General features: G+C 50.3%; 1 protein-coding gene across 5 annotated transcripts; it reads right to left on the bottom strand.

The window, feature by feature from the left end:
* Window positions 1–937: 937 nt before the first annotated feature.
* On the bottom strand, window positions 938–27,867 carry LOC122701787 (mucin-12-like). Of its 5 annotated transcripts, XM_043915086.1 has the most exons (14): window positions 27,715–27,867; window positions 15,882–16,334; window positions 13,197–15,761; window positions 9,885–13,004; window positions 9,377–9,478; window positions 8,792–8,919; window positions 8,399–8,463; window positions 5,411–5,562; window positions 4,980–5,051; window positions 4,711–4,873; window positions 3,862–4,023; window positions 3,145–3,224; window positions 1,450–1,538; window positions 938–1,264 (listed from the first exon to the last, which is right to left on the bottom strand). In XM_043915086.1, exons 1-14 carry the CDS (start codon window positions 27,803–27,805, stop codon window positions 1,223–1,225), a joined length of 7,284 nt encoding a protein of 2,427 aa, XP_043771021.1. In that variant the 5' UTR covers window positions 27,806–27,867; the 3' UTR covers window positions 938–1,222. The 5 variants fall into 5 exon arrangements, with proteins under 5 accessions (XP_043771021.1, XP_043771022.1, XP_043771019.1 ...); XM_043915087.1 differs by having other exon boundaries at window positions 13,509–16,334; XM_043915084.1 differs by having other exon boundaries at window positions 13,197–16,334.
* Window positions 27,868–27,993: the final 126 nt, after the last annotated feature.

Raw genomic sequence — 27,993 nt, forward strand, 5'->3', positions numbered from 1 at the left:
GAGCAATGGGGTGGTGTGGGGGTCAGTCACCCTGGAGAGGGGCAGGAGCTGAAGGAACAGAGGCAGCAGGCGGAGCGTCATTGTCACCAGTATCGATTTCAGAGCCCGGAGGGCAGCACACCTGCCCTTCACCCTTCGGGGAATTGGTGAAACAAACGTTGGTCAAGGAACCCCAGAAATAAACGGGCCCCAAGCCCTTTAATCCCGGAGATGCTGGAGAGCTGGGGCCCACCTAAGGCAGTATGGAAAGCTTCACTGATGACTGGGAGTGTGAGAGGCCCTGTTTCAGGTCAAAGGGCAGAGGGAAGGGGAGGCCCTCCCTGGTCAAACAGCACGTAGGCACACAGGCCATCAGATCTGTCAGGCACAGGGCCTGAAGCGGCCTGGAAGAACTAGGGGGGCCCTGGAGGGAAGTGGAAGGTGGAGGAGAGGGTGCCCTGCTTTTGACTCCAGTCCTCGGAGTGGAGACCCCCTCCCCTCTTCTCGAGCTGGCTTTACTTCTGCTCTGGGTACCCCGCCAGGTCATGGGTACAGGCCAGTGCCCAGCCCCAGGAGGGCTGAGAGTTCTCGGGTCTGGGAGGTTTGCAGATAAGCGCAGCCCCTGGGGTCATCTGGAGTGACCTTGGCCCCTCTCAAGGTCAGCAGGGCAACGTGGTCACTCTTCTGCCTTCTGGGGACTCCCGCTCCTCCTTCCCTTGGCCCGAGGTACACTCCCGGATGTGACCCCAAGCTCAGCTGCCGCAGAACCCTTGGGCAGAGGTGGGCCTGATCCGGCCTGGGCTTGGAGCAGACGAGGGGCCCCAGGCTCCACACGTGGGCACGGAAAGGGGCCCAGATATGCCGTCCAACCCTGCAGTGCTCTTCCGAGAAGGACCTGCCCAGACTCGCAGGGCCCCCCTGCAGGGGAGGGGAGGCGACTGCTCGGGCCACGCTCAGCTCTATAAAACTTGTTCCTTTATTGGCAGGAAATTCCTGCACGGTTGTCACAGGTGGAGTAAACAGTTTGAGTAAACAAGACGCCTCGGGGCTCCTGGCTGGAGGGCAAGGGAGCAGTGTTCACAGCAGTGAGGACAGGGCCAGCCCGCTCACTTGGAGAGGGCCATCCTCGGGCCCGACGACTCCAGACTTCAGGTTCCTCTTGGCAGCCTGGGGCCGGCGGAGGCCTCTGTTGGCCGCAGCCTCATCACCCGGATCTGAGTGAGGGGTGGCAGTCCCGTCCCCATCACTGAGCAGCCGTCACCACTGTGGGCCTCTGAATGTGGAGCTGGGGAGGGTGGGAGAGAGGAGGTGAGACGGACGGGGCCCCAGTGACAGCCGTGTCCAGGGGGAGTGAGCTGCCTCTGGGCTGAGGGGAGCCCACCCTCCCCAGGCAGCCCCAGGCAGTGGACGGAGGGGAGAAGCCCCTAGCTGGGGGGTAGGGGGACGGGGAGTTGGGGGCTCCTGAGTCACCTCTGTAGTGGGGTCCACACTTCTCAGGGAGGGCTGGAAGTTTCTGTAGATGTTTTCAAGGCCAAACGTGTCCCCCTTCAGATCCTGACCTGTTAAGGAGAGGTACTGGGGTGAGAGTGAGCCTTGGGGAAGCTGAAGAGACACCCAGGATGGATTGTTCACAGTAAAAGGGATGGGTTTGGGGAGTCCGCCCCGGAGCTGCCTAAACTCCTTTCCCACTGCCTGTCCGTCCTCCCCCTAGCCCAGCTCTTCAGGGATGCGGAAGAGGGGCTGGGGAGGTAGCCTGGGGTGACGCAGGGACAGGAGGGGATGGGAGCTGCCTTCCGACATGCCCCATGGTCAAAAGTCAAGGCCTGGTGAGTGGGTGCCCAAGGAGTCACTTGGTTTAGGTGGGGTAGGAGGGCGAGACTGCCTGGGGTAAACGGGCACACTCCCTCATAGCAACAGTAGCGACAACAGACAGAAGCATCTGTGCCTGAAATCTTGTGTGAATTGGCATGAGTCCAGCACCCCCTGTCTCCGTCATGCAGATAAACTCGCTCCTCAACCTCCAGGTCCGCCTGGCATCTTCCTGAATGTTCCTTTGCTCCCTCCCTCAAGATCCTCCCCCACCGTCTGCCCTCCTGGCTCGCTCTCCCCCCAGTGTAGGCTGAGCTGAGCTGACTCCCCAGCGCTGCCCGTAGGCCACAGGCCTCTCTGCAGACTTCAGACTGGCCAGATCTGGGGTATCTCTCCCTCCGCACTTAACTGCCCCCCAGTATGCCCCACCTGCGGCTTCTCCTCACTGCACCCTGTCTCTGTCATCCCCTCCCAGAGCCTGCAAACAACAGGCCCTGCCCAGCTAGCTCACTGGCATCTGAACTATGTTGACTACTGTCCACACCTCCTGGTCCCCACTGTCCCCCCACTCAGGCTCATCATCCCTGGCCTGCATTACTGTGCTGTTCCCTCCCTGAACTCCCCACTTCATGCAGCCCTCTCAAATCCTCCTGAATGAGCCACCCAAAATCCATGTCTGGTCCCCCTCCCTTCAAGCTCCTCCAATGGGTCCCCCCACAACCATGGTCCGCTGACCAGTCCTGACCTGGCTCTGTCATCCTCCCGTCCCACTGACCCGCCCTTGGTTCCCTACAGGTCACGTCTTCCCCACCTCCACGCCCTTTCTTAAGCAGCGACCCTTGCCTGGAAAGCCCCTCTCCCTTCCCGTCCCGGGACAAGGCCTCACTTGGCCATGGCCCTTCATCCCACTGAGTGTGTGACATGCTGGGGCTGGGCTCTGGGGTAGGATCAGGCTCTCAGCCGTTGTGAGCGGCTCTGGCGGCCAGAGTGGGCTAACCCACGGGAAGCTCTGTGGAAGGACCGCATGTGACCTGGATCTCGGGAACAGTGGGATGGGGATGTGCAGAGATTCAGACGACCGGAAGCAGCACAGGCTCTGCAAAGCGGTGGGCCACAGACTGGAGTGCAGGGAACTTGATAGGGAGAAGCCAAGTAAAGGCTGGAGGGTCAGCAGGGCTGCCCGTGGGGACTCGGGGTCAGGAGGCTGCAGGCTGTCTGACTGTTGCGGCAGACGCAGGACTGGCTGGCAGGACGTGTGTGTGTGTCACCCACAACCACGGGAGTTTGACTGGCCCTTCTCCACACCCCCCCACACCCCTGCCAGCCTGCCCTGCCTTGGCCCCTGATAAGATCTACCTTCCCAGACGCTTGTGTTCTCAAAACTGCCAGGGTAGCCTGCATCTTGCCACTCTCGAGACATGTCGTACTCTTGCCTGCTAACAGAAATGACGTGAGCAGCTGATGACGGAGAAGTAGGAGACGGGCTCAGAGACCTCTGACCCTCGGCCTCCAGAAGAGTCTGCTCTGGCCAAGCCCTGAGTCAGGGAGGGAGGGGCCTTCCCCTGTGGCAGGGGTAGAAACCGAATAGCATTCCTGGGGATGTCCCCACCGCCTGCCCCCACCCCCACCCCTCAGAGGGCCTCAGTGACCTTATCTGTGAGCTGGGGGCATCGGAATAGAGTCAGGGCAGTTTCCTCGGCCTGCCGGCCGGGCTCTATACAAAACATCACTCAGTCTCTTATAGGTGGGAAGAGAGCAATCATTCCCAGCGTCCTAGTGTGTCAGACAGGGCTGCTCTGGGGCAGCCAAGGTGATAAGAGGTGCCAGGTCATTTCATTACACAATCCAGTTTCAGTACATAAGTCTCTGTTTCCATTTCTCTGCCAAGCGGATATGTCTTATCAGATCTGCAGGCTGCCCTCTGCCAGACACAGAGCTGGGACGGACCAGCAGGAAATAGGAGGGACTTGGGCGTGGGGGGCAGGGCCTCAGCCACCCCCGCTGGCCTCAGCAGGGCCTCAGGATATTCTGACTGCGGTCCCTTCTCCCCTAGGCCCAGCCCCGGAAGCTCACCTGTGCAGTTTTCTCTGGGATCGGCTGAGTAAGAAGATCAGGACCACCACCAAGATCACCAGGAGTGCTGCCACGGCCCCCACGACCCCATATACCATGCTCTTGCTGGTGCTGGATTCACAGGTCTCCCCCGAGTACCAGTGTGTGTCTGAGTTCAGGCATCTGGGGGCACAGACAAGCTCAGGCCAGTCCACCAGCTTCCCTCACCCACCCAATTTCTGCCTCCCCCGCCCCTTGCCCCTGAAAAAAAAAGATCAATATCAAAGCACAGGAAACCATCTCACCCACTGAGGGCAGTTGCTGGGCACCCTCCCTGACTTCCCAAGTCTAAGGGGTGGTGAGTGGGTGCAGGGACCGCAGATCCACAGAGCAGAATCTGAGATGGCCGGGCACCTCATCCCACGCACGTAATGTTCACCCACGTAATCGCTAAGCAGCTGGCACTTGGATGGCCTGTCACCATGTTTTATATTTTGTACTTTAGTTTAAGACATAGAGCACCAGCAAGGAGGTGATAATGGCATGGTGGCATGGTGGCTGGGATGTTGTTAGGGACGTGAATGATAGATGGAGAGAGAGGTCCATAGATACAGATTTGCAATTGATAACCAGAACATTTTCCAGAAAGGGGACTGCTTGGTTCTCTGAGGCCTGTGTCTGTAATCTCCCGTGGTATATGGGAGCGGGAGGTGGGAGACCTGGGTAGAGAAAAGAGGATGTAGAGACTGGGCTGGAGGTGCCTGGGAGCTCTGCCCACCCTCAGCCTGCACCCTTGGATGACCTTTGGGGAGAATGGGACCCTACTCCTAGAGAGGGCAGATGCCGGCCTTAGAGGGAACAAGCTCTTACAGACAACGGGGGCCGCTTTGCTGCAGCTGGCACCTGCCGTGGTGACAGTCCATTTCCGACTTCGTCCCTGGGGTACACTTGTTCACACAGGCCAGCTTCCCATCCAGCTCATCCACGTAGTAGAACTGGGCTAATTCCTCTGCAGCATTCTTAGTGCATTGCTCTGGGGGCAGGTAGGGGGCGGGCAGGAAGTGTCAGCCAGATGAAACCCTGTCCCTAGGCCCCCCCACCCCACAGGTTTACTGTCCACTCTCCATGGAGCTGCTCACCTTGCAGGTCAAAGTTGATCTTCACGGGGTTCACGATGGTGTCCGTCTCATCGTAGCACAGGAGTGAGAGGTCTGCCCAGGGTGGTAAAAAAGAACAAAACAGATGTGCCTCCCCCTGCCCGCTGCGGGCAGTCAGCCTCCCCTTCCTCCTTGCTGTGGCCAAGACTAGTAGATGCAGTTGAGGCTGTGAGCTGGCTCTGAGGGGGTCACTGGGGCTGCTGACCACCTTAGCCCAGGACTGAGAAGGGCTGCCAGGAGCAGTGCAAAATATGGGGAAGGTACCCGGGCTTGACCTCTGGATTCCTTGAGGGAGATCTCTGGGGTTCCAGAAGAGACGAGAGATGCGGGACATGGGGGTGGGCCTGAGACCTCCTTAAGGGGCCCCGCCCATCCTTTCCCCACCAATATCAAGGGGTTTTCGGGGAGCATACTTTTGCAGTCTTCAGAATTCCCATGTAGCTGTCCAGTCTCATTCATAATCTTGGCCCTTACAATCTTAGTGAGGTTTTCGAACAGCTCCAGGTACCCTGAAGTGTAGTTGGCCTCCATGATGAGTTCGTGTTCCACCACGACGCTGCCAGGACTGGAAACGGGAGTCATCAGTCAACCCTTGTTGCCCGCCCTCCCAGCAAGTGGGGCCCAAGAAGCAAGAAGGGTGATGAGAAACAGTTAGTCATGTGACCCAGGGGCAGGACAGAATATAGACTCTTCCCTCCAGCAGTTAACAACCTAGAGCAAGGCTACAACATAAGCCTGGGATTACAATATATGTCAACGGGTGAAATTTATTCCTAAAAATGGAGGCTGTTGGGCAAAGACATGGAGGAATGGAACCCTTGTGCATCGTTGGTGGGAAAGCAAACTGGTACAGCTACTGTGGAAAACAGTATGATGGTTCCTCAAAAAATGAAATATAGAATGATCATGTGATCCAGCAATTCTACCTCTGAGTATCCACCTCAAAGAATTGAAAGCAGGGGCATGAGGAAATAATTTGTACACCCATGTTCATAGCCATGTTATTCATAACTAAACAGTGGAACCAATCAATCTAAGCACCCATCAGCAGATGACTGGATTAACAAAATGCAATGGAATATTACATACAATGGAATATTATTCAGTCTCTAAAAGGAAGGAAATTCTGAGACATGCTGCAACATGCATGAACCTTGAAGACATTATGCTAAGTGAAATAGGCCAGTCAAAAAAAGGATGAATACTGGATGAGTATTTATGAGTAGTAATATGAGATCCCTGAAGTAATAAAATTCAAAATAGAGGCAGAAGGCAGCATGGTGATTGTCAAAGGGCAGATGAGGGGGAATTGGGAGTTACTGTTAAATGGGTACAGAGTTTCAGTTTGGGAAGATGAAAAGTTATGGAGGACTTCCCTGGTGGTCCAGTGGTTACGAATCCACCTGCCAGTGCCGGGGACACAGGCTCAATCCCTGGCCTGGGAAGATTCCACAAGCTGTGGGCAACTAAGCCCGAGACTACTCAAGTCCGCTTGTGCTAGAGTTCCTGCTCAGCAACAGGAGAAGTCGTGCAATGAGAAGCCCATGTGTCACAATGAGAGAGCAGACCCTGCTTGCCACAACCAGAGAAAGTCCCCCACAGCAATGAAGACCCAGTGCAGCCACAAAAAAAAAAAAAAAAGAATTAAAAAGTTTTAGAGATGGACAGTGGTGGTGGTTGTACAACAATGTGAATTTACTTAATGCTGCTAAACCATATACTTAACATGGTGAATTCAGTGGCTAAGGACAGATTTTATGTTATAGGTATTCCACCACAATGAAAATATTCTAAACTTAAAAATTTAAGACAGAAGCTAATGGGTTGTATTTTGAAAACCAAATAAGTAAAGTTTTAGATATGAAAAAACATGAGGGCACTTTAGAAATGTTGGATTCCAACTAGCAATGTTGGATTCCAACCCAGAAGCTTCTTGTTAGATGGTCAGCAATGCTCTGAGTAGAGAGCTCCTGAGACAAGGTCTGTTACTACCCACAGTCCTTGTGACGGAGAAGTCAGAAGCAGGACCCAAGAGGACCTAACCCAACAAAATCCTGAGTCAGAATGGAGACAGAGACCATTGCTCTGAGGCAGGGTGTGGGTGGAGGATGCTGGGTTATAAAACCCCACGGGTTCTTGATATGTTGGTAACTGACATGCCCCAGGCTCCCTCCCCACCCTTCTGTCTCCTTCTTCCCATCCTCCTCTGAGAGCTCTGCTTCTCCTGCCCATCTGTTAAATATGGATGCTTCCCATGCTTCTGCCCAGGGACAGCTTCACTTCCATGCTGTGACAATTGCCCCAGCCATCTGGTCTACTCCCCGAGCTTCCAGTGAAGCCTATCTAGAGCATTCAATGCCGATGTCTCTGCTGTAGACCCTTACTATCATACATTTGACCATCAGCTGCTCCATCACTCCACATGGCTGGGCCCCAGACACTTGAGGCTTAACAAGGCCCATGTCAAACTCATTATCTTCTTCCACCGTCCTCCTGCTCCTTCTTATGTTCCTCATCTCAGCCAAGGGCAACCCACACTCCCAGCAGCCCAGAAATCTGGTGTCATTCTTCCTTTTCTCCAAACACCCATCAAAATCCAATGATCTGCTGGGCCTGCCTCTTAAAGACCTCTCACACTGGACTACTTTCCTTCTTCAGTAACACCTCTCAGGCCCAGGCTACTATCATCTCCCTCCTCTGTCCATCCATTCTCAACCCTGAAACCAGATTGCACGGTCTGCAGTACAAAGTGTTTACTCTGCTACATGGGCCACAACTGCTGATGCTTCACATGTAAATGAGCACGTGTCACTTTTCCAACCTCCTCTCCCACCACAGCTCCTTTGTCTTCTAGAAGCCAAGTGTGCTTTATGTTCCTAGGATCTGCGCTCCTTTCTCTTACCTGTAGGCACGTCATGGATTTCCTCTTGTAACACTCTCTCCCTTGCCTCCAGTTGGCCCATTCCTCATCCTTCAAGCCTGAGCTTAGCTGTCACTTCCTCCAGGAAGATTTCTCTCAGTCTCACTGACCCTGCATTCAGGACCTCTCCCTCTGTACCTCGTGTGTTCCTTATCACAACTCTAGCCTCAGTAACTGAGCTATCATAACTGCCATAACTCTAGCTACCTGTGGTCTGCCCTTCTAAGCTTCATGAAGAGCAGAACCCAATGTTCCCAACACCTAGCACAGGGTAGATGTCCACCATTAGCTTGATAAATGGATGAATGCTGAATGAATAAATGCATGGTCTCAGAGCCCTCAGGTGTCGCCTTTGAGCTGGGGGCCTTTTTGACCCAGCCCGGTACTGTTGCTCTAACCATTTATAATAGGAGGAGGCAGGAGAGCAGGCAAGAGAGAAGAGCTTCCCACAGTCACTAAACCTTCTCACCCCCATACTCACCGCAGTCTTGTGACATTCACGCCTCTGTATTGGGGAAAGTTTTTGTCCCTGTAAACTTTATCCATCTGAAAGAAACAAGACAGCTAAGTTCATAGAAGCCTGGAGTGTGCAGCAGCCTCTGTTCTCTGTGCTGGGAGCAGTCCCTCAGAACCTCCTTTCCCCAAGGAGTCCCTGTATTCAGTTCAGTCGCTCAGTCACATCTGACTCTTTGAGACCCCATGAACCACAGCATGCCAGGCCTCCCTGTCCATCACCAAACCCCAGAGTCCACCCGAACCCATGTCCATTGAGTCAGTGATGCCATCCGCCCATAGGAAAGAAGGAAGGGGGTGCATAGGGATGTCCCCTCATCCAGGATTCACATCAGGGAATCTAAGCTTCCTCTCCTCTTACCCGACTCTTGAATACTTGAACGAAGTTCTTGTATGCATCGGAGGATTTGTCATTTAGGTCATCTGTGAAATCCCTGTTAGTCACTTTCACACGCAGGTCTACAGTGGCATTGATTTTTTGGGGGGTTTCTATGGAAACAGGGGATATTATGCATGAGACACAACCTCACAGTAATGCCTTCCAGGAAGGGCTAATTCTTCATTTGTTGGCTTTGTGGGAGAGGAGAAAGTGTGTAGGGAGGCAGACGGAAACTCAAAAGGCAAGTAGGGGTAGCTGAAACATCTGCCCCTTGTCTCTGAAGACCAGGAGGAGCTACTGGTCAGAATCTTGATTCAGTGAGACCTGACTGGAGGGCACCAGATACTCATTCAGATGAGAGAGGCAGGTTAACTAGTGAAAGGGGCTCAGAAGTGGCATGCAGAAAATCTATGCTCTACCTGCGTTTTGGCCTGGGTGAAAGTCACATTTTCTCCTCTACCTGCACAATTAGGCAATGGTAGCAAATGAACCTTCCAATGTTGCCCTCCTATTTTGAATGGTTAAGGGATGTGGAGATGATCTACAAGTCTCAAAAAAGGTCTTTACCTATGGGGAAGGATTCCTTGGGGTATTTACACTGGTAACCAGAGTAGCCTTTGGCACAGACACATTTTTTTCCGTTCCAAGTGGCCCCATTGTAGCACTGCACTGCAAAAAAGTAGAACATTCCAGAGGTTACCATGGAAGCCCAAGACACAAAACACCAACTCTTGTTCCAAGTACCATCATTCAGACATTGCACTGAAAGATGGAAATGGGACTAGATAATCATGCTGCAACTGAAAGCCCTCTGCCACCATTTCAATCCCCAGGAGACAGTGGGGAAAGGAGAAGGAACAACAGAATGAAAGGAAGCAAGAGATGAAAGAGGACACTCAAAGAAATCAAGAGTCCTACAACTCAAAAGAGAGACACACCATCCACTTGGATGATGTATACTGGCAACAAGATGGTACTGGAAGTGTGGAACAAGACTACAAGGAGGACAAAACTGATTAGCTGATAAAGGAGATGAGCAGGAGGAGCCCACAGAGTGACATACAAGTAGACTTACATGGTGTCGTAGTTGAAGAGTGGGTTGTCCTCATAGTTGTCTGTGTACTAGTGAATGGTGGATGTGGGGTTGAAGTGGTGCTGAATCCAGGGACTGGAACACCAGTGGAGCCAGGTGAAGTGGAGGACACAGGAGAAGAAAAGCCAGAAGTCGACTCCTCTTTGGCAGTCATGGTGGTATATTGTGAGACCACAGTGTGGGTGGAGATCTCACTGGGGCTTGATGAGGAAGGACTTGCACTGTTTGTACTGTACAAAGAATGGGTAGAGAATGATGGCATGGACCCATCTGAGGAGCTGGTGTAGAGAGTGGATCCCAGAGAAGAAGATGTGGTCATGTGTCCGTCTCCAACGGAAGTGGTTAAGGATTCTCCAGGCCTTGATGTGGAAGCAGAAATTTCATTCCCTACAGCAACAGTGCTGTTCAAGGTGCCTGTCGGTTTTGATGAATCAGGGGTGGAAGTAGCAAGAGTGAGTTCCTCTGTGAGGCCTGTGATTGTCTGTGTGGAGACAGAGAGGGTGGTAGACAGCAGGCTGGGAATTGAAGAGGAAGCTAGGCTACTACCATGGCTGGGATAGGAAGTTGACATAGAAGATTCAGAAATGGTTGAAAGGACAGAGGACATCTCAGTAATTGCTGTACTGAGTCCAGTGCTGGAGGTGGTGGTAGAAAGTCCCTCAGAGTTTGAAGGTATATAAATTGTTGAGGTGTCAGAGGAGACTGTATGTGTTGATGGTGCTAAGACTATGGTAGACACAGTGGCTTCAGGAGTAGAATATGTGGTCCTTTCTTCATCACCAGTGGAGGAGGTAATAGACTCAGCTGGACTTGAAGTGGACACAGGACTTCCATTCTCTTGAGAAATTGTCGATGTAGGTAAGTCCGTGACTTGAGAAAAATCAGATATGGTGTTGCGATCTGTGGATTTCTGAGTGACAAAAGTGGTAGACTGTACTGAACCAGATGAGCTGGAAAGTGTCTCTCCAGTGCTAGATGGGGCTGTAGAGCTCCCAGCAACTCCTGTGTGGGAACTCTCAGAAGAAACACTAGATGCAGACCACCCAGAAGTAGTGGCAAAACTCCCAGGGTGTGTGGTGAGGGAACCCTCAGAAGACACGGTGAATTCAGACAGACCAGAAATGGTTGAGGAGGACATGGGAATTGTGGTATGGGAACCCTCAGAAGACACGGTGAATTCAGACAGACCAGAAATGGTTGGGGAGGACATGGGAATTGTGGTATGGGAACCATCAGAAGACACTGTGGATTCAGACAGACCAGTAGTGGTAGAGCTCCCAGGTACCATGGTGGGGGAACCTGAAGAAGACACTGAGGATTCAGACTGACCAGCTGTTGTGTAGGAACCCTCAGAAGAGACTGTGGATTCAGACGGACCAGATGTGGTGATGGTGCTCCCAGGGACTGTGGTGTAGGAACTCTCAGAAGAGACTGAGGATTCAGACCCACCAGAAGTAGTGGGGGAACTCCAAAGGACTGTGGTGAGAGAACCCTCAGAAGACACTGTGAAGTCAGACTCACCAGATAAAGTGGTGGAGCTCCCAGGGAATGTGGTATGGGAATCCTCAGAGGAGACTGTGGATTTAGACAGACTAGAAATGGTTGGGTAGGGCATGGAAACTGTGGCATGGGAACCATCCAGAGAGACGATAGATTCAGACTGAGAAGATGTGGTGATAAAGTTCCCAGGAACTGTAGTGTGGGAACCCTCAGAATAGACAGTGGATTCTGACTGAACAGAAGGAGTGGGGGAACTCCCAAGGACTGTGGTAAGGGAACCTTCAGAAGAGACTGTGGATTCAGAATGACCAGACGTGGTGTGGGAACTCTCCGAAAAGACTATGGATTCAGACCAAACAGAGGTGGAAGAATTCCAAGAGACTGTGGAGAGGGAACCCTCAGCAGATACAGTAGACTCAGACTGACCAGAAGTAATGGTGGAGCTCCCAAGGACTGTAGTGTGGGAACCTTCAGAAAAGATTGTGGATTCAGACTGACCGGATGTTGTGTGAGAACCCTCCACAGAGACTGTGAATTCAGACTGATGAGATGTGGTGTGGGAACCCTCTGAAGAGACTGTGGATTCTGACTGACCAGATGTGGTGTGGGGGTTCTCAGAAGAGACTGTATATTCAGACTGACCAGATGTGCTGACAGAGCTCAAAGGAATTGTGATGAGGGAACCCTCAGAAGAGACTATAGATTCAGACTGAACAGAAGTAAAGGTGGAGCTCCCAGGGGCTGTGGTGTGGGCACCCTGAGAAGAGACTGTTGATTCAAACCGACCAGATGTGGTGGTTAAGCTCCCAGAGATTGTTGAATGGAAACTCTCAGAAAAGATTGTGGATTCTGACTGAACAGAAAGAGTGGGGGAACTCCCAAGCCCTGTCGTGAGGGAGTCCTCTGAAAAGACAGTGAATTCAGACTTTCCAGATGTGGTGTGGAAATTGTCAGAAGACACTGTAGATGAAGTGAGATCAGATGTGGTAGTGGAACTCCAAAGAACTGTGGTGAGGGAACCCACAGAAGAGAATGTAGATTCAGGCAAACCAGTAGTAGTGGTGGAGCTCCAAGGGACTGTGGTGTGGGAACCCTCAGAGGAGACTGTAGATTCAGTCTGACCATATGTGGTGAGAAAAATTCCAGGGACTGTGGTATCGGAATCCTCAATAGACACTGTGGATTCAGACACACTGGATATAGTGGGGAAACTCCCAAGCACTGTGGTAAGGAAACTCTCAGAAGAGGCTGTGGATTCAGACTGACCAGATGTGGTGTGGGAACTCCCTGAAGAGACTGTATAATCAGACCAAGCAGATGTGGTGGTGGAGGTCCAAGGGATTATAGTGAGGGAACCATCAGAAGTGACAGTAGACTCAGACCAACCAGCAGTAGTGGAGCTTCCAGGGATGGTGGTGGGGGAACCCTCAGAAGAGACTGTGGATTCAGGCTGACCAGATGTGGAGAGAAAACTTACAGAGACTGTGGTGGGAGAACCCTCAGAAGAGACTGTGGATTCAGACTGATCAGATGTGGTGTGGGAACTCACAGAAGACACTGTGGATTCTGACAGAAATGATGTAGTGGTGGAGCTTCCAGTGACTGTGGTGGGAGAAGCCTCAGAAGAGACTGTGGATTCAGAATGACCAGATGTGGTGATAGAAGTCCCAGGGACTGTGGTGGGAGAAGTGTCAGAAGAGACTGTGGATTCAGACTGATCAGATGTTGTGTGGGAACTCTCAGAAGACACTGTGGGTTCTGACAGAAATGATGTGGTGATGGAGCTCCCAGCGCCTGTGGTGGGGGACCACTCAGTAGAGACTGTGGATTCAGACTGACCAGATACGGTGTGGGAACTCTCAGAATATACTGTGGATTCTGACAGAACTGATGCAGTGGTGGAGCTTCCAGTGACTGTGGTGGGAGAAGCCTCAGAAGAGACTGTGGATTCAGACTGACCAGATGTGGTGATAAAAGCCCCAGGGTCTGGGGTGGAAGAAGTGTCAGAATAGACTGTGGATTCTGACTGATCAGATGTTGTGTGGGAACTCTCAGAAGACACTGTGGGTTCTGACAGAACTGATGTGGTGGTGGAGCTCCCAGCACCTGTGGTGGGGGACCACTCAGTAGAGACTGTGGATTCCGACTGACTAGATATGGTGTGGGAGCTCTCAGAATACACTGTGAATTCTGACTGAACTGATGTAGTGGTGGAGCTTCCAGTGACTGTGGTGGGAGAGGCGTCAGAAGAGACTGTGGATTCTGACTGATCAGATGTGGTGTGGGAACTCTCAGGAGACACTGTGGATTCTGACCGAACTGACGTGGTGGTGAAGCTCCCAAGGACTGTGGTGGGGAAACCTTCAGAAGAGACTGTGGATTCAGACCGACCTGATGTGGTGTGGGAACTCTCAGAATATACTGTGGATTCTGACTGAACTGATGTAGTGGTGGAGCTTCCAGTAACTGTGGTGGGAAATGCCTCAGAAGAGACTGTGGATTCAGACTGACCAGATGTGGTGAAAATAGTCCCAGGGACTGTGGTGGGAGAAGCGTCAGAAGAGACTGTGGATTCAGACTGATCAGATGTGGTGTGGGAACTCTCAGGAGACACTGTGGGTTCTGACAGAATTGATGTGGTGGTGGAGATCCCAGGGCCTGTGGTTGGGGACCACTCAGTAGAGACTGTGGATTCAGACTGACCAGATATGGTGTGGGAACTCTCAGAAGACACTGTGGATTCTGACAGAACTGATGTGGTGGTGGAGATCCCAGGGCCTGTGGTGGGGGACCACTCAGTAGAGACTGTGGATTCAGATTGAGCAGATATGGTGTGGGAACTCACAGAATATACTGTGGGTTCTGACAGAACTGATGTAGTGGTGGAGCTTCCAGTAACTGTGGTGGGAGATGCCTCAGAAGAGACTGTGGATTCAGGCTGACCAGATGTGGTGTGGGAACTCTCAGAAGACACTGTGGGTTCTGACAGAACTGATGTGGTGGTGGAGATCCCAGGGCCTGTGGTGGGGGACCACTCAGTAGAGACTGTGGATTCAGACTGACCAGTTATGGTGTGGGAACTCTCAGAATATACTGTGGATTCTGACTGAACTGATGTAGTGGTGGAGCTTCCAGTAACTGTGGTGGGAGATGCCTCAGAAGAGACTGTGGATTCAGGCTGACCAGATGTGGTGTGGGAACTCTCAGGAGACACTGTGGGTTCTGACAGAACTGATGTAGTGGTGGAGCTTCCAGTAACTGTGGTGGGGGACCACTCAGTGGAGACTGTGGATTCAGACTGACCAGTTATGGTGTGGGAATTCTCAGAATATACTGTGGATTCTGACTGAACTGATGTAGTGGTGGAGCTTCCAGTAACTGTGGTGGGAGATGCCTCAGAAGAGACTGTGGGTTCAGGCTGACCAGATGTGGTGTGGGAACTCTCAGGAGACACTGTGGGTTCTGACCAAATTGATGTGGTGGTGAAGCTCCCAAGGACTGTGGTGGGGAAACCTTCAGAAGAGACTGTGGATTCAGACCGACCTGATGTGGTGTGGGAACTCTCAGAATATACTGTGGATTCTGACTGAACTGATGTAGTGGTGGAGCTTCCAGTGACTGTGGTGGAAGAAGCCTCAGAAGAGACTGTGTATTCAGACTGATCAGATGTGGTGTGGGAACTCACAGAAGACACTGTGGATTCTGACAGATCTGATGTGGTGGTGAAGCTCCCAAGGACTGTGGTGGGAGAAGCCTCAGAAGAGACTGTAGATTCAGACTGACCAGATGTGGTGATAAAAGCCCTAGGGACTGTGGTGGGAGAAGTGTCAGAATAGACTGTGGATTCTGACTGATCAGATGTTGTGTGGGAACTCTCAGAAGACCCTGTGGATTCTGACAGAACTGATGTGGTCGTGGATCTCCCAGCGTCTGTGGTGGGGGACCACCCAGTAGAGACTGTGGATTGAGACTGACCAGATGTGGTGATAGAAGCCCCAAGGACTGTGGTGGGAGAAGCATCAGGAGAGACTGTGGATTCAGACTGATCAGATGTGGTGTGGGAACTCTCAGAAGACCCTGTGGATTCTGACAGAACTGATGTGGTCGTGGCGCTCCCAGCGTCTGTGGTGGGGGACCACTCAGTAGAGACTGTGGATTGAGACTGACCAGATGTGGTGATAGAAGACCCAAGGACTGTGGTGGGAGAAGCGTCAGAAGAGACTGTGGATTCAGACTGATCAGATGTTGTGTGGGAACTCTCAGAAGACACTGTGGATTCTGACAGAACTGATGTGGTGGTGGAGCTCCCAGGGCCTGTGGTGGGAGACCACTCAGTAGAGACTGTGGATTCAGACTGACCAGATATGGTGTGGGAACTCTCAGAATATACTGTGGATTCTGACAGAACTGATGTGGTGGTGGAGATCCCAGGGCCTGTGGTGGGGGACCACTCAGTAGAGACTGTAGATTGAGACTGACCAGATGTGGTGATAGAAGTCCCAGGGACTGTGGTGGGAGAAGCATCAGAATAGACTGTGGATTCTGACTGATCAGATGTTGTGTGGGAACTCTCAGAAGACACTGTGGGTTCTGACAGAACTGATGTGGTGGTGGAGCTCCCAGCGCCTGTGGTGGGGGACCACTCAGTAGAGACTGTGGATTCAGACTGACTAGATATGGTGTGGGGGCTCTCAGAATACACTGTGGATTCTGACTGAACTGATGTAGTGGTGGAACTTCCAGTGACTGTGGTGGAAGAAGCCTCAGAAGACACTGTGGGTTCAGTCCGAGCAGAAGTGTTGGTGGAACTCCCCAGTACAGTGATGAGGGGACTTGTAGAAGAGACTGAAGATTTAAACGGACCAGAAGTTGTGGTGGATTTTTCAGAGACTGTGGTGCTAGTAATTTTTGGGTAATCTGTTGTTGTCATCCCTGAAATAAAAGAAGTTGTAATTGGTCAGGACTTGAAAGGGATGCAGTTTTTTCAACTTTGATATATTTGGTTTCAAAGGACTATTATTTTGAACAAATATGAAATGTGTGTAGAGATTGTCTTTATTGAATGTTGTCACTGTTTGTCTAGAGTCTTGAGTGGTGCTTGATTCACCAGGACCAGAATATACAGAAGCTTTTTTATTATCAGTGGTATTTAAGAAGGCAGATGGAACTGAAAGATTTGATAATTCTTAGATTGTTTTAGGAAAAATGAATTGCCTTCTAGTCAATATGGCTGATGGTCCATCACCCTAGATGTGTCGGTGTCACCAGGACTTGTGGGGGCATTTTTGGTTAAGATGCTTGTAGAGAACATCACGAGTTGGGAAAACTCAGAGATGACACTACTATGGTCTATGATTTTGTTATTGCATTTAGTGGCAGTCTGTCCCAGGCTGCCTGGGACATAGCTGGTCAGTCTGTTACACTGAAGCATGGCTTTCCTTTCCAAGGGTTTAGGAAGTGTCAGAGCATCTGTAGATTTGGACAATTTACCAATGGTAGTCTAGAAATTTGATCTCTTCTGTTAAATATAGAAATTTTTATAGAGCAAGATAATATCTCTAGCTAATGTTCTGGGAGCTGATTGTGATTTATGACTTGAATTGTTAGTTATGGCTGTGGCTGTGGATTTTGACAAATTTGCATGTGTATATATATATATGTATATATGTATGTATATGTATATATACATATATATATACACGTGTGCATGCTCAATGACTTCAGCTGTGTTTGACTCTATGTGACCCTACATACTGTGGCCTGCCAGGCTCCTCTGTCCTAGGGATTTTCCCAGCAAGAATACTGAAGTGGGTTGCCCTGTCCTCCCCCTGATCCAGGGATGGAAACTGCATCTCCTGCAACTCCTGCACTGCAACAGATTTTTTTACTGCTGAGCCACTGCTGCAGCTGCTAAGTCACTTCAGTCATGTCCGACTCTGTGCGACCCCACAGACGGCAGCCCACCAGGCTCCCCCGTCCCTGGGATTCTCCAGGCAAGAACACTGGAGTGGGCTGCCATTTCCTTCTCCAATGTGTGAAAGTGAAAAATGAAAGTGAAGTCGCTCAGTAGTGTCCGACTCTTAGCGACCCCATGGACTGCAGCCCGCCAGGCTTCTCCATCCATGGGATTTTCCAGGCAAGAGTACTGGAGTGGGGTGCCGTTGCCTTCTCCAGCTGAGCCACTAGGGAAGTATATATATATATACATATATACTCACACATACATATATATACATACATGCACATATACCTATATATCATTTTTCTCAATCCGTAGTGTCATCTGCAAACACTTGAACTGAGAATGCCTCCATGTCAAGTACATATGTATACTTTTGCCCAATATTGCCTGTACATTCCTCCCTGGGCACCCTGGGACGTGTGCGTCTCCTTGGGTATCTGGCATAAATTCTAGTGGATAGTTGTACTCACACAAATGCCCCCTGCACATTCCTTTTGCCCCTTACATTTTGTGATCTGCAGGCCACATGATCCCCTTCCATCCTCTGGCCAGTACTTAGTCAGACAAATCCCTCTTCCCATCCTTTACATCTGAAGTTCGTCCTCTACCCCAATACTTCCTACTGACCCCAAAGGAATAGGAGAGCTAAGGCAGTCACTCGTTACCCTGGACAATTCATCGCCTGTCCTCTCTCTCCAGATACACTTACACAGGGACTAGCCACTCTACTGGAATGCTGCCACATCTACCTGGCTGTCCTGTGTTCATCACAACTGCCCAGGTAAGCTCTTCCTCTCCCTGCTGGTCCCACAGCCCACTCAATGGGTTGCAACTCTCTAATAATGGGAGCTGGGCTTGCACCCTGGGGCTGGAGGGCTTCTATTGTGTTCTCTGGGTCACTTAGAACATGTGGCTGCACTTGTGGAACTCTATTTTCCTATGTAAGGTGGGACTATACCCCTGGTTCCTCTTCACTCTGCCTGTAAGATGAATAAGATCAAATAAGGAAAGGATCTTTGAGACAGTTACACCATAAATCTAGGGATTATCAGGAATTCCACAGGATAGTGTGCAGGAAACTTCCTAGAGAAGTCAGGGAATGTGGCCTCTCGTCCCTCCTATCAGTCCCCACTCCTCTGCAAAGATACCCTGGGGCTGCATGCTTCTCATCTCTCCGGAGTGGTCTTTGGCCCCTGGCAGAGGGGACAGTGGAAGCCATCAGGGCAGCAGCACCCTCTACCATCCCAGATGCTCCCATTTTCAGAGGGTCCTTAAAGAGGCAGACAGTCTCAGGGTGAGACCAGGAGCTGGACCAGGACTGGAGGCCATGGGAGTGGACCATTAGTGAAGACATGACATTCACACCAATGGTTCTGGATCATTGGCTTTGCAAAGCTTCCATCAGAACTTTAGGGGAAAAGTGATATCAAACCACTGATTAAAGTAGTTCAAGTCAAAGGTGCCATAATGCCTATGATTTGTAGGATTCTAAATTAATGTTAAAAACTTGACAAGATTACTTGGTTGTTTTTAAGTCAGTAGATAAGTTTGTCTTGCCCAGTTCTCTTGCACAGAGCTGACTCATTAGAAAAGATCCCGATGCTGGGAAAGAGTGAAGGCAGGAGGAGAAGGGGACGACAGAGGATGAGATGGTTGGATGGCATCACCGACTCAATAGACATGAGTTTGAGCAAGCTCTGGGAGATGGTGAAGGACAGGGAAGCCTGGCGTGCTTCAGTCCATGGGGTCACAAAGAGTTGGACACGACTGAGCAATTGAACAACTTGCCTACCAAGAGGAAGAGAAGGGGCTGAGCTGAGAGGCTGCCAGGGATGGAGGTGGGGGCATCCTTGAGTCTTAGGCATAGGAAGGATCAGAAAGAGAGAGAGAGTACACAATGAGGGCTTTAGTCAACCCAAAACACACTGTAACATGGCTCAGAGTAAACCCAGGCTGGTGGACAAATGGGCCCCCACCCCTCAAGGATGCTCCTGGCCCTCCCCTGAACAGTGCAATTCTAGAGCAGTCAAGGCCCATTTAAGGGACACGGAAGTCAACGGTGGCGGGGAGGGGGAGGAGGGGGGAGGGAACTGTTCCTCTGCCTTTCTCAGAAGGCTTCAAAATGAAAGTAAAAGCCAAGCTATCTTTTTCCTTCCTTCTTTAAAACGAAAGGATTTTGTGGACTTAGGTATTATAAGTTTTACTGGACTTTTTAAGTTATAAAAGTAGACTATTTTTGTTGTGACACGTCAAGAATGAGAAAGCATATAAAGGCAATTTATGATCCCTAACTGAATCACAGGAATGAGTAGAGGTGAGGGGAGAGGTGACATTTATTGGCTGCCTATCAAATTCCTGAGTAGTCATATCACACTATAATTCAATGACCGTGTATGTAATTGCCTTTGCTCCTTTCTGATAACAGAGGAAACACTTCTGCCATGTTCAGCCTGACCCAGAGCAGATGCTCCATGAGGAGGTCTTGGATAAAGGAGCTAATGAAGACTGAAAAGTCTGTCCGATACCTTTTGTTAGTTATTTAATGTCATCTCTGGAGGAAGACATGACTATTCCTGTTTCACAACTGAACTGAGGTTCTAAGGGTTAAATATCTTCCAAGTTCACCCAACTGGTAAGACAGAATTCAAGCACAATCTGAAGGTAGCTTTTACTTTCAGCATAAGGAAGGGGGTTGCAAAGAGGAGAAGAACAAGGAAAAGGTTTCAAGTCTAGGGAACAGCATGTGTGGAGGCTCAGAGTACATGTTTGGATTGAAGCTGGATGTTGAGAAACCAGAAGAGGCAGAGGGAAGGCTGGCAAGGTGAGTGTAAAGCCAGCTCTGGACTTGACTCAGCAATAGTGAAGAGTGTCCAGAAAAGGCCATGGTCACAACTGTGCGTTAGGAGCAGAATCTGGAGAGAAGGGGTGGTGAGGGCAGGGGAAGACTGATGACACATGTTGAGACAGTTTCTGAACAGGCTTTCTTTTGTCTTTATTCCTGAATCCACACCATTTACTCCAGTTTGCTGCCACTCACATGTCCACTATAGTTGCCGACCAGCTTGAGTATCCCAGTCGCTGTCCATTTCATCAGTTTGCCGTTCCTCCTGGAAGCTCTCATCTCCTTCAGATTCTAAGACACCACTGCCTCCTAATCACCCTTTTCCTCCTCCCTGGTGCTGTTCTTTCCTGTTCAGTATCTAGGTGAGCAGAGTAGAAAAGACTCTGATGCTGAAAAGAGTCAGGGAAAGATTGAAGTCAAAAGGAGAAGAGAGCAGCAGAAGATAAGATGGCTAGATAGCATCACTGACTAAGTGGACATGAATTTGAGCAAATTCCAGGAGACAGTGAAGGACAGAGGAGCCTTGTGCTGCAGTCCACGGGGTCGCAAAGTGTTGGATGTGACTTAGCAACTAAACAACAGCAACAAGATCTAAGTGAAACCCTTAAGATAAAGGCTCTGCCGTATCCCTCATCTTCCAGCAGCAATCCCCTCTGTGCCCAAGGCTTTAACTCATTTCTGGGAGGGACAAGGAAAAGGAACCCTAGAGAACTTCCCTGGTAGTCCAACGGCTAAGATTCCCTGCTCTCCATGCAGGGGTCCCGGGTTCAATCCTTGGTCAGGGAACTAGATCCCAGATGCCACAATTAAAGATCCCAAGTGCTGCAACTGAGCCCAGCCAAATAAAATAAATACATTAATATTAAAAAAAAAAAAAAAAGAAGAAGTAGGCCCCCTAGACAGCACTGCCCTGGTGAAGTGCTTCAGAACCCTCCCAGCCCAAAATTCTGGTGGCCACAACATCGCCAAAGGATGCGGCAGAGAACTTGAGCAGAGTCCTTCCCAGACTCAACCTCCAGGGTCAGGGGTGTTCCACAAGCAAGTTGAGCCAAGGAAAAACACAGAAGTTCTCCAAAGGAACAATTTACATGGCCAACAAGCCTACAAGAAGAAAATGGTCAACATCACTAGAAAGCAAAGATTTTCAAAACAAAACAAGATACTATTTTTTTTTTTTAACAAGATACTATTTATCTTTACTTATCACATGGCACCCCCTCTGTGATGTTAAGTGATGTAGCTGGTATTGGTTGGGGAATAAGATGCCGATGGATGTTTATTTAGTATCTTATTGCTAAAGGGTGATTTGAAAATGTACCTTAAGGATCATGGGCTGAGTCATACCATTTCAATGATTCCTCCTCTAGTTACTAACCCTGAAGTAAAGGAGTCCAATGCAGATTTTTGTTTAAAAAATTTCTTTACAGCAATGTTTATTACATTATTATCTATTATAATGAAAAATTGGGGAAAACCTGTCTAAGAATAGGAGAATAGGAGACTGGTTAAATGGCTAAAGTATTCCATAAAATTGAATATTGATCAGTCATTAAAATAGAAACTGCCCATAGAATAAATGTAATTAGTTATTTGGAAAAAGACCAAAATGTTAACAACGTGTATCTGAGTGGCAGGCTTAAGGGACATTTTCCTCCTTTGGTCTGTCTATATTTTCTGAATGTTGTACCATAAATAGGCATTCCTGATATAATGTTTAAACACAGTAAAGGTATATGCTATAAAAATAAAACCTTAGGTGCACCCTGCACCTTGGAGAACCCAGGCAAAATCACTAATAATCCCCAAGCTGGGATTCCCCACAATTTTGTGGTCAAAATGCTTAACAAGAATGACCTTAATGTCATTTTTGTGTTGCTAGAAAATGTCATTTTAGTGTTACACTAGCTATCCAAGACACCAGGTCTCCTATCAAACAAGTAAAAATTTGTTTGATAAAATTTCTTGCCCTGTGTACAGTTCTTATCGCCTCTTTCTTTAAAACATAATCATTTTAGGGACTTCTGTGGTGGTCCAGTGGTTAAGAGTTCATCTTCCAATGCAGGGGACTCAGGTTCAATGCCTGGTTGCAAACTAAGAATCCCACATGCTGCAGGGCAACTAAGCCCACATGCCACAAAGAAGATCCAGTTCAGCCAAAAAAATAATAATCAACTAAATTATTTTTAAAAAGGTAATCATTTGAGTTAGGCAGCTGGTTTGCCAGGCAAGTTTTTCACTGTGACATTCTTGAGGAAGAGCCCTCAAAAGCACCTTGGGACAAGTCTGAAGACCACCACCTTGATATAAGATGGTCCCCTCCTACTCTCATATCTTCAAAACATATTTCTGCTTGTGGTGACTCAGCGAGGTCCATGGGAACAGTCCTGAAGAGTGGAGTGTGGAGTTGGGGACACTCCTGTCAGGGCAGGTGCTACCCAGGTTCAGGATCTCATACAGTTAACCTCTCTGAGCTTCCATTTCCTCCAGAAAATGGAGATGACCGATGCCTGCCTTCACCACTCTGCTCATTCTAGAATATTCTCCAAGAGAAGCAGTGCGGCGACCACTGGGCTGTGTCACTCAGTCCCGGGTGTACTCTCAGCCCTGCCGCACACAACCTCAGTGACTTGGACCCATCTCCTTTTCGGTAACGTCATTCCCACCCGGCAGAGTCACCACAGCAGTGACACGGGGTCGGGGCCACCTTGGCTCTGTCCCCGACCCCCACCCCCTTGCACACACCTGTGGAGAATGAATGGGCTTCCTGGTTTTCCAGCATCAGCAGCCAGTGCCACCTGCCCCTGCCCACTGCCTCCCTGAAAAGACAGCAGTTGCTCTGACTGCTGCAGAAGAATGATATAGAGGGTTGAATTGTGTTTTGCCAAGGCAGGAAATGTGGGTTTGATCCCTGGGTTGGGAAGATCCCCTGGAGAAGGAAATGGCAACCCACTCCAATATTCTTGCCTGGGAAATCCCATGGACAGAGGAGCCTGGTGGGCTGCAGTCCATTGAGTCACAAAGAGTTGGACAAAACTTAACCACTAAACAACAACAATAAAAGATATGTCCAAGTCCTAACACTTGTATGCTTGAGTGTGACCTTATTTGGAAATATAGGCTTTATAGATACAATTAAGTTAAGGATCTCAAAATCAGATCCTTCTAGATTTAGGTTGGGCCTTCAATCCAATGACTGGGGTCCTTATAAGAGAAAGGTAAGGGGCATTTGACACAAATTCAGGGGAGAAGGCCATGAGAAGACAGAGGCAGAGTCTAGAGTGATGCCACACAGCCAAGGAACGCCACAAAGCACCAGGATCCAGAGGGGGCAATGAAAACCTTTGGAGGGATTGGACCCTGGGGGTATCTCATTTCAGACTTCCGGCCTCCGTCACTATGAGAGAATACACTTCTGTTGTTTGAAACCACCAAGTTTATGGTAATTTGTTACAGCAGCCCCAAGAAACTAACACACACAGACACTTCCACTTAGAGCAAGTGGTAAAGAAAGTGGGCTCTGGAGCCTAACCCCTCCCGGCTCCTCCACCTGATGGACGGAAACCTTAAACTACTTAGCTCATGTCTCCATGCCTCAGTTTCCCCAGGTATAAAACAGAAATCAGTCACAGCACTTCTTTCCAGGGTTACTGGGAAATTTAAATGAGATAACAGATATCATTTAGAACACTGTTTAGCACATAGTAGGCCCTCAATGAGCACCAGCAATTTTGAGCATTAGGGTCATACTCAGGCCACAGGTGGAGAAGAAAATGGCATCCCACTCCAGTATTCTTGCCTGGAAAATCCTATGGACAGAGGAGCCTGGCAGGCTACAGTTCGTGGGGTCACAAAGAGTCAGACACAGCTGAGCAGCTGAGCACAGGCTACAAGGAGCTCTGGCTTTCCAAACTGTTAGACCTGGAGGATCCAGTTGTCAATATTCCAGTTACGTCCATAGCTATGTATGGCTTTGTCAGTTCTGAAATTGTCTAAAGTGTTTGAATATCTATTACTGTTGTTGTTATTTAGTCATTAAGTTGTGTCCAACTCTTTGCGGCCACTCTCCAGCCTGAGCCTCACCACCAGCCTTAGGCTGTGGTTCTTTCTGCCCCATTCCCATGTTTCCATCTAGTAAACAAGACTGTAAACTGGCTTATTCATTCTGTCTGGTTCAGAGCACTTGCCTGGGCAGAGCCAAGCCTCCTGTGTTTGCAGAATGAGTAAGTTTATTACTCTGCATAAAGCATCACTTCCTTTTAATTGCTCTAAATTTACATCACCTACATTCCAAAGGTTACCCCTTTGGCTATTGTGAACAAATCTATTCTGGTCTTCGTCACAGTTTTATATATCGAACGTTTCCACTTCCACTTTGGCCTTTCTAGGTTCCAGAACTCCCCTGACTACTTGGGGCCCCTGAGACAGCCCTTCCAAGAGAGACACTCGGTCCCTGTTCCCTGCTGTCATTCCAAGCAGCTCCACTCCCCCACCCTTCCTAGGAACACTTTGGAACTTCACGTCCACAGGACAGGACAGACTCCAGTCCTCAATGTAGGAACTTTGTGGCCCCTGCAGCAGTGGAGAATGGAGAATTCTAGATCGTGTCTCTGTTTTTGTCCTCCTTCCTGAGCCCAGACCTCTAGGAAAGCTCCATCCAGAAATTCCAAGCTCACCCCAAGCTCAACAGGCCTGCCTGGAGCCCATTGTCAATCACCAAAAAGAGTCTCTTGCTTCTTGAGTCACACAGTCTCTAGAACTATCTATCTTGGTGCCTCCACAGCCCATCCTCGAGAGGAAACTCCTCGCCATTTCCAGGGGAGTTGGGTTCCCAGATGGACCCTCAAGGCCTCCTGCCAGTGTTAGGGGAAGCACGCTGACAGAAACCACCCACCCTGGCCATACACCATAGTAAGCATGTGTGAGTTATTTTGTGACAGGAGGTCCTAGTAAGGAACACAGAACTAACAAGCCACCACCAACCAGAAGAATTAGGAAAAGGTCACAAGGAGACACCACAGGTCCAATCATCTCCCAGAATCCTTCTCTCTGGCACCCATCTTGGCTGAGCCACTAGGAAGGGCCCTGAGTCAGAATGGTTGGCCAAAGACAGCCTGGAAACTAATCCCATCACCAAAAAAACCGGAGCCAGGGAGCCACGAGGCAGAGCAGTCCTCCTGGGTTCCCGGACCCTACTGCTCTGCACCCGGACGCCCCTTCCCAGTGAAGTCTCCTGCTTTGTCAGATCGTGTGTCTCCTCAAGCAATTCAATTCTGAGTGGTAGGCAGGAGCCCACTCTCAGGCCCTGGAAGGGGTCTCCCTTCCTGCAAAACCAGGTTGGTTCTCAATGTATCTGTCTTACCAGGGTGACCCACCCCTGCTCTGTCCTTGGACATTCTCTGGTGTCTAAAAGCCTCCACCTGGTTTTAATGCTCCTGTTGCCTACAGATGCTCCCCGCACCAGTACGCTTTCCCCAACCGGGCACATGCCCCTCGCCTTCAGGGCATTCCTACACCTTGACTCCCCTGCACAGCCCTGCAGTGTTTTTCTACTTTCTCCGGCTGGCATTCCTTGTCCCTACTGTTCACTTGTCCAAGACCTCATCAGTCTTCATGATGAGAACTGGGGAACCCAGAGGACGGAGGGGATGAGAAACAAAGAAAACCACAGATGCCACCACTGGTGTCTGCTCTGATGTCTGAACACCTCCCTGAGAACCCAGAATACATGCAGGGGGTGGAGGTATTGCAGAGGGCTGAGGGCCCTCCAGTGTGGGCTCAAGGGCAGCACAAACCTAGAGTCAGGTCATGGTGATCATCATATGATTACTGGTCACACTGTTCCCAGGTAAGTCACTCACCCTCTCTGACCCTTGCTTTCCTATCTGCCTTCCTTTCGTTTCACAATCTTCTTGATAAGTCATACTGACTGCATGCTGTGAAATGTCTTTGCAAATAGCAGATCCTTCTTTGAGTCAGGGGCAGTGGGCCTTGGAGCGTCCTCTGATCTGGGGTGCCCTGGAATGGCACTTGCCTGACCTCTTCACGCCTGACAGCTGTCTGCACTTATCAGAGATAGACACTTTTGGACTCCTTAGTGTGCTAATGGATCCAACATGATGTTTTTCCTTGCAGTTATGAGCATCTTGCCAACAGGAGTCTTTGCTTGTGTGGGTGGGATCTCCAAGGCATGGCAGGAGGCACAGAGGCAACACACTTGCTGACTTCTGGGTCCTTCCTCACTGTCACTGCCCTCAGCTTCCACCTGGGGAGCTGGGACAGGTGGACCCTTCCTAAGGCTGACCGCCACCATAGCGTCCTTTTCTCTGTATATTACCTTAAAGCTAATATGTCTGTAATTAATGTATTTTCAGTGTTAGGGGAAGTGTTAGTCCCTAACACAAAGTTTACACCCCCAGTCCTGCCTCCTCTCCCCTCAGGTTCTCCCAGCCAGAGCCACTACCCCCAGTGCGTCCTGGTAGAGGAGAGGGAAGTACATCAAGGCATTGTGGACTGAGGTTGCCTCTAAGGACCTAAGTTCCCATGTGGGCTATCTCACAGCTGCCCTTGAAGACCTCCAGAGACATCCCCACCTGTAGTCCCCCACCCTCAATCCACTCACAACCCCTCACCACATACCCTGCAGGCCCTTCAACTCAAGCGATGCCACTTTCAACTGGCTGGCACCTTGGGCTCATTCCCCCAATGCCCCTCACAGGAGCATCCACCTTGCCCACTCCTTCCCCCAAGGGTGCTTCCCTGTTGCTAGGGAGTCAGAAAGTCTGAACCCAGGGGAATCAGCTTCTAACCAGTCTCTTCCCAAACAAACAGCCGTGACAAGGTTATTTTGTTTATCTGTTTGCTTTCTGGCTACCCTGCACGACTTTCTGGATCTTGCTTCCTCACTTAGGGACTGAACTCGCACCCCCAGCAGTGGAAGCCCAGAGTCGTAACCCCTGGACTACCAGGGAAGTCCCTCCAAGACAACGTATAACAAGGACCTCACAGCCTGCCTCCCCCTCAAGCCCTTCCATGATCTCTAACTAGAGGGGCTGCCCCTGGCCCCCCTGAGGCTCTCCCCAGGCCAGGAGGGAAGCTAGTGGACACCCCATGGGCTCCTGTCGTCCCAGCCAGGGCCAGCAGCCTGTGCAGTGTCTCCATGAAGTTTGGAAAGAGCTGACCCAACACTTGGGCCGATGCAACCCCCAGGATGAAGGCAGGCAGAGACCACTGCCCAGATGAAGAAGAAGCCCCTTGGGGAGGGTGGATTCCAGTGAACCACCAACAACATAGCATAGCCCAGGCCCTTCCCTCTGCACCCATGGGTCTCCAGAGTGACCCCTTTAGCTCCCAAAGACAGGATGAGGTCATGGCCAGGGTGTCCAGCCCTTGAGCAGCCCCCTCCCCTGAAAAGAGAGGGAGGGAAGAAAGAAGGGAGGTCAGCCCCTGCAGCCCTCCCCAAGGGCAGCGCACATCAGGACCACTGGGAACCAGGGCCGGGTCTCACTCACCTGATGATGTGGATGTGGCAGTGGCCGAGGAGGAGGCAGTGTTGGGCACCCAGAGCCAGAAAACCATCGGCAGGATCCAGGTCACCAGCATCTCCCTGAGCGTGAGGCCCTGGCTGCAGGGTCTGCCCACATCAGCAGAGACTAAGAAATGAGTGCCTCCCAGGGAGGGATCAGCTATATAAAGGACCCCAGAGACCTTTGCCTTGGGAAGAACAGTGTCTGGCCCAGGGTGGAGATGAGCACATGGGGCTGAGTAGGTGACACATACTGACCACGGGC

The sequence above is a fragment of the Cervus elaphus genome, chromosome 10 (genome assembly GCF_910594005.1).
Source record: "Cervus elaphus chromosome 10, mCerEla1.1, whole genome shotgun sequence".
Taxonomy (NCBI): Eukaryota; Metazoa; Chordata; class Mammalia; order Artiodactyla; family Cervidae; genus Cervus; species Cervus elaphus.

Bases quoted from the DNA above. Each gene is read 5' to 3' on its own strand.
- LOC122701787 (XM_043915084.1), bottom strand. From the start codon at position 27,805: ATGCTGGTGACCTGGATCCTGCCGATGGTTTTCTGGCTCTGGGTGCCC. The intron at 9,479-9,884 runs GTAAGTCTACTT...ACTTTTTTGCAG, and splicing joins CTCTTCAACTACGACACCAT to TGCAGTGCTACAATGGGGCC. The intron at 1,265-1,449 runs GTGACTCAGGAG...CACCCTCCCCAG, and splicing joins GTGTGGACCCCACTACAGAG to CTCCACATTCAGAGGCCCAC.